Here is a 12940-nt window from a genome sequence, read left to right as displayed (position 1 = left end):
AACACTACGTTGTGGGATGGACAATCTTAACTTTTAATATTACTGCAGTATTTTTTCTGGATTAAAATACATTTTGAATCAAAGGTAAATAAATATTTTAAAAACTCTGTTTTCTGTTTTTTTTTTTTATAAAATCGTCTGTGATCTTGCAAACAAGGCGTTTAAATATTTACTGTATTTTTACCATTCATAATGATTACTCGAAAACTTTTTGTCACTCGTCACTGTCTCAAATTTTGTTTGAATAGACGTAAATTTTTAATACAACCGATGGGTACATTTTTTATCGCTCACGAAGAGTTGGCACATCCCTATTTACCGGGTCAGCATCAATTTGCCTCCAATCTGCTCTCCTGGCAACATCGAATAAGCATTGTTTAATTTTTGTCCATGGCTTAAATTGACATTTTCCCGTCATTCTGTGAATTTTGTGTATTTTAATATCGCCCGAAATATTTTATAAAATTGCTACAATTGTTCTAATTTACTACCTTACCTTACGTTTACAGTTTGTTTTCATTAATCTTACTAAAAATAAACAAAAATGGTATGTTCTATCTTGTTTTATACTTACATCCACATATATAGGTTATCTATTCATGACAGTGCAATATAAATTTTCTTTTAGAGTTTCGCACTTCCTTCCGTGAAGGTACGTCCAGAGAACACCGATAGCTTTGGATTACAGGAAGGGGCCTTCGGGGTTCCCGATCCGCTGTCTCATGGATTGTCATCAACGAGATCCAAGTTGGGAAACTCTCACCCCATTGAAGCGTCTGAAAAAAATGCAAGTATTTTCGCAATTACTATCGTAATTGCGGCTTTGGTGGTTTCTTAGGTTAAACTTAAACAAAAATAACTACCGTATTTTGCAGACGATAAAACACATCGGACCATAAGACGCACACCAATTTTTGATTGAATTTTCTTAGCATAAAAGTGTGTCTTATGGTCCGAAAAATACGATATCTAATAAATGGATCCCTATTAATTCCAGACATTTTAATATCACCGCACAAACTATTCACTAAGCCATACATATAATTCAATTCATGTCTAATTTGGCTAATTATTATCTGGGCATGGATAATTTTTAAGATAAGGGTCCCAATTTTTTTTTTTCGGTAAATCATAAGAATGCAAATATTTATTTTTCAAACAAAGTGTTAAACAAGCTTCTGACTTAATGCAGTCAATTTGATCTCTCTTATCTCAGGTCTTAGAATCAAATTACTAAATGAGAAACGAGTACAAAACTTTTAAAAAGCTACCCTTGTTTTCTGGGTACATGAAGCTTGCTTGATTTATTAGTGTTCTAGTAAAAACTCAGTTGATAAGTAATTTCCTGCAAGACGTGCCTTTCAGTAGGTAGTTCTTTTGAGTACTTTTTTTTTGTGGCTGAAAACTTCTTTTATTTCCGAAACGTTAACCTATCACCCATCATCACCCACAGTCTAAGTGTATTTTGGCAACTCACAGTAATATATATATTTTACAACAGAGATGAATAACATTTGTTTAAATTAAGCCAATCGACAGGCTTACTAAAGCCTCTATGGATTGGCATTAACCTTTCCCTTACTGTCCTAAAAACATCTGCGCGTTACGGTGCTGCATTACACATTGAAAAAATTGAGATATTTTAAATGGTAAAAGTGTTTCATGGTGTAATGGTCAGCACATATGCCTACGATGCAAGAGGTCTCGGGTTCGATTCCCGACATGGTTGACATGAAAATGAAAAAAGGTGTTTTTACACTAGAATATTTCATAGTCCCTAGACTGGTACCCGAAGGTAAGACTGATCACCTTACCTTCATGTAACAAAAATGATCAAGATACGCTGCAATTGGTGTAACAATGCAGTGCCCTATGCAATTGCTTCAATTATTTTTAGTAGAAGTCAAAGGTGAATATTTAAAATCTAGTTGCTAAAAACATGAGCGCGTGCTAAAGAACCGCCTGTGACGAAAGCCGGGCAGCTAATTTATGTCTAGAAGTATTAGAAATTTTGCTGTTCGCGTGTGTGATGCGTGAAGTTGTCTCTCTCGCTCTCGAATATACCGTATTATCGAAAGTGAAACGTAAAGAGTGTGTGAGACAATTATTTATAAGGATTACTCTTTTACTACGTACGCAACATGCGACACATTGGTAAACTTTTTATTGTATTAGTGATGTATCCGATTTTTGATAAAACGCTTTTTATGGTCCCATTAAACATTAATTAAAAAATATATATATATATTTTAACCGATACGTAAATGTATATTGGGGGAATACCAAAAGTCTCAACCCATAATTGATTATATTTATGCAGATATTCAAGTTATTGGATGCAATACTAGCTACACATCACCGGAAAGGGAGAGTTAAAGTTACATACATCGTTTGAACTTTATCCAAACAATTTAATACAGAAATTATGTGATTTATTCTAGGCATTTTTAAGGCTCATGATCTGTCCATTGGCTGGTTTAAGTAAGGCTCTGAATCTGTTGAAGTTGTCTTATTTCCCAGCCCTCTTTTTGGACAAGGCTTTTTACAAATTATTTTCACAAAATTAACTACACTAAAAAGTTTTAACTGAATACCTATCTTCTCCATTTATTTTTAGTACAAGAAAAATCAAGGTGTGATGGATCTTACAATGTTAAGGAATTTCCAAGGTCTTCATGCCCCTATCAAACTAACGATGGAATTGAAAGCTGTGAATAAGGTAAATATTTTGAATGGAAATTAAAAATTATTTATTTAATCACAATAATACATAAATTGATTTAGTACAAAGGCGGGGCTTATAGTGACACAACCAAGAAATGACCAAATGTTTGTTTATCATCTAATCGAGACAAAATCATGAATCCATTTGCGTTTGCATTTTGAAAACATAAAAAAATATTAGTAAAAATAATTATTACCTATAGCCTATAGATATAAATGTACCGTAGTCTTAGAGGCATATTATTCATATTTTACAATAGAATTAGAAAAAATTGCTGTAGATTTTTATCAAAACCCCCAGCAAGTCTAAATTTCCTCACCGCAAAAGTTAAGACATAATTCCTAAGTAAAATTATGCAATCTTTAATTTTAACTTTTGTTTTAACGACAATTTAAAAAGAAAATTAGTGAAACAATTCAAAGCGTAGATCTTTAATATTGTGAATATTTTTTTAGGTGGGCACATCATTTTATAAAAATGTTTTTTGCTTAGGGTAATAACACGCCACTGGCAAGAGTTGTCCATACGAAGGGAAAAAAAACATTCTATGATTATTAACTACGAAGTTAGTTACAGATTACAGCAATACAACGGGCTGTTGGAACTCGTGTCAAGAATTGCAAGCGCAAACCGAAACCGTCCGTTACATGTTTGTTGTTAAACTAAAAACCAAACCAAAATTAGAACGCTTTCATTAAATGCAATAGAGCAGCTCTCTAGTGAATTAATACTGAGGTTTTTTTGTAAAACCATTCATTTTAGAAAGTTTGCAATTAGATACGAATTGATATTATGTATATACATTGTACTAGTTTTCTTTTATTTTTGATGAGGAAACAAATGAAATATATCTAGAATATATGAAACTTAATTCTTCACGAGGATTAAAATACTCAAAATGTGACAGGAATTGATGAAATACAATGGGTGTTAGTTTTTCAATTCTGAATAACTTTTCCATTTTAGGTTGGAAGGCTGCCGTTTTTGGAGAGTTCAAATGCCCTGCGAGATTCCCTGACCGGTGATGACCTCCGAATTGGATTTGAAGATATTTTGAATACTGCAGAATTCAGAGAACAAATGGGACAACCTCATGCTATAGTTGAAAAATCTCTGGGTTTACTGTAATGCCGATGCTTTTTTTTTACTTGAAACATTTTAATTCTCTTAAATATTAATAAATAATTTGTCTTCATAAACTTTTTTTGTCTCATTGAATTGGAAGAAAAATAATAAATTCAGCTCTACGGGAAATCGGACACAAAAAATGTTTTCTTACGTGCGGCAAAAATTAGAGAATTAAATTATGCTAAGAGAGTTGCTGTAGATTTCCGATTTATTTACCATCAACGGACCAATCTGCAGAACTGACTGAGAAGTGGAAGAGAACTCGAGATGTCACATGCTGAGTCATTTCAGAAATACAAAACTTTCAAAAAATCATATTGCTAATAATATATAAAATAATTTAAAAAAATTTTTTGCTTATTTTACGAATATTTTTTTTTTCAAAAAAACCACTGAACTTCCTAATTCAATTGTTTTTTTTCAGTACAAAACTATCAAAGTACCTACACTACAAGGACTTTTATATAACCACAGATATTTTTCACATAGATTGAAATTAAATTAGAATTACACATTTTTTTTATTTAACCAGTTGGCTATTTTTTTATTATTTTTATTTATTAAGGAAAAACAACAGTTGTTATATAAGAATACAAAATATAAAAAAATAGTACGTACATCTAGTTAAAGTTTTTCACAAATATAATGAGAGAACATGTTGCACAGTAAAGAAAAAAATAATATATTATGTATATAAGACATGAGAGAGAAAAAAAGAGCTCGTAAGAAGGTTAAGGGATGAGGAAATAGAGTGGAGGAGAGGGATTTTCATAATATAGTTGACCAATTCAAAATTTTGATATAATAAAATAAACATATTTAAAGGAACATAAACTTATTACACACTGATAAATGTTTCATATTACAGTGTTTCAAAAAGTTTTTTTTTGAAGTCACAAAATTTTGTATTAAAAATATCTAAATGGGGACAAAGTAAATTAAATTTGGAGCAGCTACGATAGATAAACGAGTTTTGAACATAATTTTATTTGGGCAATGAATTATAAAAAAAATTAACTTTAAGGGACAATTGATTGAAATACGCTCCAAGAGATATGGACTATCGATAAAAAGAGGAAAGGCGGATCAGAAATGCTTCTATGTTTAGTAAGGGAAGTTAAACTATGAAAGGAAGAAGAGTCTTCATACGAGTCAAAATATAAAAGAGATTTATGATCCAGAAGTTTAAGGAATCTATTCCGTATTCTTTCTAGTTGCGATATATAAATTGTATATCGAGGATTCCAAACAACATCTATAATAATATCTGTTTGTAAGTTGAATTTAAAGTATCCTTCCTACTTATTTTTTTTTATGTTTCAGGAATGATATGCCAGGTTTTAGCAATAAAAACAATTTAACAAGTATATAATTTATTGTCAATTAATTTTATTGTAGATATCTACATAACATTTTTTATTTACATACATTATGTATTATGTGATATTGACTGGAAGTGTAAAAAATAGAACAATCATCTTAAATATATAAAATATATTTCATTTTATTTGATTACTATAAGTTTGTCCCCATACTAAAAGGTACTGTGCGAATTGACTGAAGTAAAAAAAGTTATATGTTGAGATATTGAGTTCTATCCTCTCTGCTTACTACCGTACAGGTAAGGAACATAGTCATAAAAGCTTTACAGGCAAGGAACATAGTGATATAAAATTTTAGAACAATTATTGTTGGTCAATACATTATTGTCACACATTAATAATATGCATTATCAACATAAAATAACATAACAAAAAAGGGTTTAACCCTATTTTACTTAAAAAATTAAATATTATGATTGCATAACACTTTAAGCGTTGACTTATTATTTATAAAATGTAAAAATTTCAATGCATTAATAATATCTTTGAACAACTGATGATAAATTAATAGGTAAATTCATTTCGTTTAAATTTATAAAACATTAACTAATGTTAGTAAATATTAGTATATAACAACTTTTTATGTCTATTGGTTTCGAGACATGCCCGTCTCTTCGTCAGGACACTCACTACTCCAACATGCAAATACTGAAATACACTTTCACCTTTACCATCACCGTAGTACATTTAGTATTTATGAAAAAATACATAAATTACACGCTAAGTTGAAGCGGATGCATACACCACCCTGTCCGAACACGCACTAATAAATTAGGTTAATAATATTTAGTGGTGTGTTGGAGAATGGGTTTGGGAGGGCTAAGAGGTCGAAAGTTACACGATTGGTTAATTGTTAAATCAAAAAGTGGGCTATATTGAAACGATATTTGATTTTTTATTAGGGGATTATTTTTCAAAGCATTTTTAATATGAAACACCTCCATGTATGCAAAATTTTAACTCCTGTATTTTTATTAAGCTCGTGATTTGAATTTAGGGTACGTCTCAAAACCAGCAGATATAAAAAGTCAGTAAATTGTTATATACTAATATTACTAGCATTAGTTCAAATGTTTGACTGCAAAGTTAATGCTTTAAACATGAATGATATTATAAAACATTAACTGAAAATTTAAAATAAGAATTACTTATTTTAATTTAATTGACAACAAGATCTAAAATTCGAAGACTGGTAATTTTTTTAACTTCATTTATTCCTATGATAATTTCTTCTTCTAACGAATTCTTATATCTGACTTCTAATTGGTCCATTATCACATTTGCTTTGTTTTCTCTTGCACATATCACAAAGGGGAATCCGAATTTGGATTTGTAACTGAAAAAAAATAAATTAATAAGCTTACTTATTTACAAAAAAGCACATAAGACATTAAATATACAATGAAATTTCTAACCAAATCAATGCTGAATAACAATATATTCAAGTGGATTGAAATAAGCAATTCCATGCTTTTTTAGGTATAATAGATTAAAATTTTGTGTGCGCAAAATCTAATTTAAGGAAATTAGCACTAACTGACATAATGTCTTGAGCTTCCGTCTGATCTCATAAATAAAAACATTTGCATACAACAGCGGTTTCCAACCTGGGAGCGGACTATTGCCACAGGAGGTGCCAAAAAATTCATATCATAATATTTACAAATAAATAAAATTCATAACGTAACAGTAAACATTCAGTGAATGAATTTTATTTTTTGCCATTTTTATATACTCGTATTTATTTAACTCCAGTTACTATTATTTAAAGCGTGCTTATTATTGTATCTATTAAAAAAAATAAAGGTATGTAGGCAAAGAACATATTTTTATTTTATTTACAGAGCGCATAGGTGGTTGGGATTCTAGTTCCCGATTCCAATTTAACGGAACCTTACGAGGTGTGATTTTTTTTTTTTTCAAACATCAATGTTATCCCCTTCAAAGTAGTTCCCTTGGGCAACTACACACCGATGGGGACGTTGTTCCCACTGTTGGTAGCAGCGCTGGAAGTCTTTAACCAGTATGGTCTTTAGCATGTCTGTTACACTCTTTTGAATATTTTCTTAAGTCCGAAATGACGTTCTTTGAGGACATTTTTCAGTTTAGGGAAAAGGAAGAAGTCACAGACACTGAGGTCAGGTGAATAGGGGGGCTGGAGAACCACAGGAATACCTTTAGAGGTCAAAAATTATGTTATGGAGAGGGCAGTGTGACATGGGGCGTTGTCATGATGGAGCATCCATTTGCCTGCAATGTCTGGTCTCACGTGAATTACCCTTTTTTCTGAGCCTTTCAAGGACGTCTTAATAAGAAACTTGGTTTACAGTTTGTCCTGGAGGAACAAATTCTTTATGGACGATTCCCCTTCTGTCAAAAAAACAAATCGGCATCGATTTGATTTTCGATTTGCTCATTCGAGCTTTCTTTGGTCGAGGAGAGTTTGCAGTGTGCCATTCCTCACTTTGCCTCTTGGTCTCAGGATCGTATTAAAAAATCCATGATTCATCACCTGTGATCACACGACTAAAGAAATCTTGCTCATTAGCGATTCTGTCAAAAAGATCAAGACACTTGTTTTTTCGTATCTCCTCTGCTCAATTGTGAGGTTTTTCGGCACCATCTTGGCACAGATCTTTCTCATGTGCAAATGTTCAGTCAAAATTTGATGAACGGTAAAACGGTTTTAATTTAATTGTTCACTCAACATTCTAAATGCTAACCGACGGTCTGATCTTACAAAAGTGTTCACACGTTTGATGTTTTCAAGTTTTTAAAGGCCTCCCTAAACGATGTTTGTCTTCAACATGTTCTCTGCCTTCCAAAAATGATTTGTGCCACTGAAAAACCTGTGCTCGGGATAAATAATGTTCCCCATAAGCCTGTTTTAACTTTTCAAACGTCACACTTGCCGACTCTCCAAGCTTAACACAAAATTTAATGGCACAACGTTGCTCCAAATTCCGCTGTTCCATTTTGCGTGACACAACCAAAACACAACTTCACTAATAGCAGCCACAAAAATCACGTGGTTAACGTAAGGAGTTAAAACTCGCACTGGGCTATGGGAGGTTACTGATACACGTGCTCTATAAAGGGCAACAACGCAGTGTTTCCAGATCGCTTGCAGTGTTGCCAGTCTCATAACTTTTCTGCCACACCTCGTATAAAATACAATCCAGGAAGGAATCAATAAATTAGAGAAAATTCGAACTGAATGCCCTAAATTTCAGGAGAATTTTGAAAAAAAAACCAGCTCAAATCACTCTTTTATTTTCACTATCATTTTGAAAATATTTCAATCCTGTTTTGTAAATATATAGTTTTTACTGTTAAGGTTGCATTATTGCTTAAATATAATTTTGATAAAAAGTAAATAAAGATTTATTATTATTAATATGAAAGTGAAGGTATTCCACCATATAAAGTGATTAGTGGTTAGCACTATGTAATGTAGTAAGCGGCTACCATGCACGCTAGTCCCAATATTAATTATGAAAATGCAAAAATGATTTTTTTTTGTTTAAAAATATGTTTTCACTTTATTTTTTCTATGAACTACCACATAAGGTGTCATCGTCATTTCCTTATCCACGCCCAGTGGTGCATAGGGCACAGCATTTACACTCCATTGCTGTGTATCTGGATCATTTTTGTTACAAGAAAGGTAAGGTGATCGGTCTTACGTTTCCAGTCCAGAAATATGAAATACCTTTAAAACCAATATAAGTCCGAATCGAACCCAGGACCTCAAATATGGTACCTGAGAGTAGCCATCGAGTCGAAACACTCGTCCAAGGTTCTGGTTCTATTTCACACACACCGAACTTTCTTCATCCGCCCGGACACGGAAATAAAGTGTAGGTGTCTATAAAGAAGTCCTTAATTATTTGAAGAATTTTTATAATCATTGTGAAATTTCTATAGAAGTCGCAACAAAAAGAAAATAAATGGTATACATAACAAAAGTTGGCAATGTACAAATATTGGTAGATAATTAATAGATGAGATTTTATCAAATTCTTATCCAAAATAATGATAATTTTATTTTATTTTTGCACCACAACAGGCCAGGAGGCCCAATTACAGCGGTGAATTACATTACAGAACACCCAGGCTTGAGAAAAATCACATTTAATTTTTGTGTTCTCACCGGGAATCGAACCCCGAACCTTCCGTCTGTGAGTTAAGCTTCTTGACCACTACACCACGGAGGCCGCCATAATGTATCAGAATTCTTACTTATGATTCAGAAGGTTCATTTTAGTCTTCTGCTCGGGACTTAATGTATTCAGTTCTGCAGATTTTTGTTCACGAGTAGATTCTTCTGTTAACATACTCATGTCAGCTAACCTTCCCGCTAAATCAGGATGAAGGCACAGAACTTTGACTTTATCTGAAATTAAAAAGTTTATTTTTAGAATGATAAAACCAAGCAAAATACAAAAGGTAAGTTTTTTGTTTTAAAAAAGGTTCGTTCAAAATACAAAAGGTAGGTTTATTTTACACATTTTTTTTTTCAACCAGCAAATTATTTGAAATAATAAATTTAACTTTAGGATGTGAAAGAAACTATAAAAAAACATCTTTTATTTGGAGGGTACGTTCCATACAGTACAGTGTAAAAAGGGTATACTAAAAAAGAATAATGCTGTTTCTTGCATAAAAATCAATTCAGGATTTTCAAAGATAAAAATTCACTATTCATTGAACCTTAATTTTTTTCTAAAATATAACATGACATCAAAACACTTTAAAAAATCGTAAGAAAGATTATTCACTATCATAAAATTAATATATGCCTAGTAAAAGAGCGATGTACGGCATTCTAAGAAGGAATAGTATAATTATATTACTATGAGGCATTGTTAAATTAATGGTAAAAAAAAAAAAACATTTTTGGTCCATGTCGTTTCAAAACCATCCTATTATTTATTTTTTTAATGTAGAATGAAATTCCAGTGTCTTGTAAATATCACAATTTTATTTCTAACAATCTTAATAGCCCTTAAAAATTTGTAGTTAAAAAGACCAAAAAATTTTCAAAAACATGCAGGGTGTTTTCAAAATTAATTTTTATTTTAATACAAATATTACTTAAGACTTCTTTCCAGATATAAAATCATATTTTGCGTGCCAAATATGTCAACCAAATAATGAATTATCAAAGACAACATGTTTTATTAAAACAGTTAAAAGCCAATATATTTGAAAACAAATACATACTGTTAAGCGTTAGTTACAACAAATTTACCTTCTGTAGATAAGTTATCGAGATGGTCGGAGAAAGCTTGAGTCAATTCTCCAATATCCTTGAATGGTATTTCCTCAGCGACAGCTATAGCTGCCTCCTTGTATGATTCAACCACATTCCCAAACATCCACACAAACTGCTCGCTGCCTAATTCATTTACTTCTCCGATGTAAATATAACCGGCCATCTTGGGAAAAAAATCATTACTATTATTCAATAAAAACATACAAAATAAAACAGGAATGACTATTATGATACTGAAAGACATTATGAATTTTGTAATAGATTGATATATTTCATGATATTATTATTTTAAATAATGAAATATACTATTTATTATTGTTTTAATTGGTGTTATCAAGTGCTATTTATCTGCTGTAAGGTTAAAGATCATTTGTTTGTAGTCTTGAAAATAATGTGATGTTATCTACTGTTGAATCGAGGCTTATACTAAAATAAAAACAACTAAGAAAACACATGTGTCAATAAAATAACATTTCTCAATCTTTGAAATGAAATATTATTTGTACAAATTAGAATACCTATTTAAAATTCTACAGAGTTAGTTACTTTAGTTGTGACTATTCATGTGCAAGTAGGTGGTCAATTAACATTTATTAAATTTACATTTTAAATTTAAATTAAAACATTGTCTTTATTCAAAGAAAATATTTCCAAGAATAATATAGTTTGTTGGTAATTAAGTAGATAGTAGTAGTAAAGAAATCATACTTGAAAATGAAGTGAAACGATGTCAATGTTTCGAATTAATGTACTTATTATTTAAAAAAAACACGGCTCCTATTTTGGGTAACATAAATTAGAAAACATAATTCATAAAATGTTTAGAATGTAATTTCAAACAAAGGGACACTAAAAATGGGAAATCAGGTTTAAAGTTTCTATACGATTTGAAGTTCCAGACTAAAAATATTCAAGTGATAAAATAACTTCGTCAATAGATATTATTTTACTGTAACAAGTTAGAATAAACATTTTATTTTAACGAATTCCGGAAGTTCATTGTTTCTTTGTGTGAAAATGAAATTTGAAACTTACGTTTTAGGAGTAAAGTAATATCGGGTAGACGGGAAGACTGGTAAATCTAGTACAAAACTCAATAGCATCACAAAACTCTATCAAGGCACGAATTGGATTCATACTAGAAAGAAAATCATTCACGATTGGCATGAATTGTCAATTATGCAACGAGAAATGTTATCAAATTATTATCTGTCGTCTTTTACTTCTGCTTTGTAAAGTTGGTACGACAAACGACGGTACGACATATATAAACATTTGATATAGTTGTAAGTTTTTCATTTGTAAAGTAGTATAATATCGTTAATAAGAAAACTTAAACTTTTGCATTGCAATCGAAACTTTACAATGTCACAAACAATAAATAATAAAATGATTCATTTTCACCTAAAATTGAATGCTACTACGCACTACTCAGTTTAACTGTAAAATTTGAAGATAGATGGCAGTACAAACACGATAATACTAAATAACCTCAGCCATACTCTAAGTAAATAACATTTTATTAGGTATGCTTGTTTACCTACATATTCAAATTATATAACTTAAAATTCTACTCAAAACTAGATGTCGCTAGTTTTCTGTAATCCTTTTTTTTAACTGATTCACATTATGCTATGAATTACCTAATTATGTAGCTTAAATTTACCTACATTGTAAGTTTTTCCTTTAAATGGTTATTTATTGAGGCATGATAATACACCTTCGCTGTTAAAATATAAACTGAAATTAAAAATATTAAAAAAACTTTTAGCAGAAAGGATACAAAGAAAATAAAATAAAATAATTAAACTAATGTACAACTCCTATTTGAATCCTGCCACTGAACTGTACGAAAAGACACACCTAACAACAACAACACTACTACATTAAAAAGGCGAAGACAAATGCAAGACATTTAAACACCCCGCCCCATCACTTACCCGGATTAGTTTTAAAGGTCTTAGAGTATATTATTCTTATACTCTAAAGGTCTTGTGGCCACTTTTCAGATCCACACATTGCACAAATTTTTTTTTGTCTACTGACATAATTAAGTACCTATGTAAAAATACACATTTAGGTATTTACCTCTTAGATATTTTTTACATACATAATAGCACAAATAAAATGAAAACAAAATATATTTCAAATAATATTATTATACCATTATTATCATAGAGTATATTATACTCTAAGATTATTATACAGTAGGCCAGAAGTTTCTTCACATCTTCTTTTTTCTTGGCCAAAATCATGTTCTGTTTGTGATTTTTTTTCGATTTTAAAAAACTTAACACCCCAAAAAAATATGTAGATATTTCGCTTTGTGAAAACTCTATGGAGTGTAGATATTTAGTTTTGTTAAAATTCATGATATTTGAACCGCTACAACTTGTTAAAATTTTATATCACCAACCGATAGAGCTC

At 30.8% G+C, this 12940-nt stretch overlaps 2 protein-coding genes across 2 annotated transcripts; one reads left to right on the top strand and one right to left on the bottom strand.

Moving 5' to 3' along the window:
* The first annotated feature begins 342 nt into the window (after positions 1–342).
* On the top strand, positions 343–3924 carry Pomp (proteasome maturation protein). The gene is made up of 4 exons (XM_088238579.1): positions 343–547; positions 629–787; positions 2618–2719; positions 3692–3924. Exons 1-4 carry the CDS (start codon positions 545–547, stop codon positions 3851–3853), a joined length of 426 nt encoding a protein of 141 aa, XP_088094705.1. The 5' UTR covers positions 343–544; the 3' UTR covers positions 3854–3924.
* Positions 3925–5209: 1285 nt separating this feature from the next.
* On the bottom strand, positions 5210–11892 carry LOC148273529 (2-oxo-4-hydroxy-4-carboxy-5-ureidoimidazoline decarboxylase-like). Its single transcript, XM_088238578.1, has 4 exons — positions 11549–11892; positions 10490–10676; positions 9478–9631; positions 5210–6571 (listed from the first exon to the last, which is right to left on the bottom strand). The coding sequence occupies exons 2-4, from the start codon at positions 10674–10676 to the stop codon at positions 6394–6396; spliced, it is 519 nt and encodes a 172-aa protein (XP_088094704.1). The 5' UTR covers positions 11549–11892; the 3' UTR covers positions 5210–6393.
* Positions 11893–12940: the final 1048 nt, after the last annotated feature.

Source organism: Micrasema longulum, unplaced genomic scaffold (assembly GCF_059751315.1).
Source record: "Micrasema longulum isolate JH-2025_06_02 unplaced genomic scaffold, ASM5975131v1 h1tg001921l, whole genome shotgun sequence".
Classification (NCBI taxonomy): domain Eukaryota; kingdom Metazoa; phylum Arthropoda; class Insecta; order Trichoptera; family Brachycentridae; genus Micrasema; species Micrasema longulum.
This window is presented reverse-complemented; position numbering and strand designations above follow the sequence as displayed.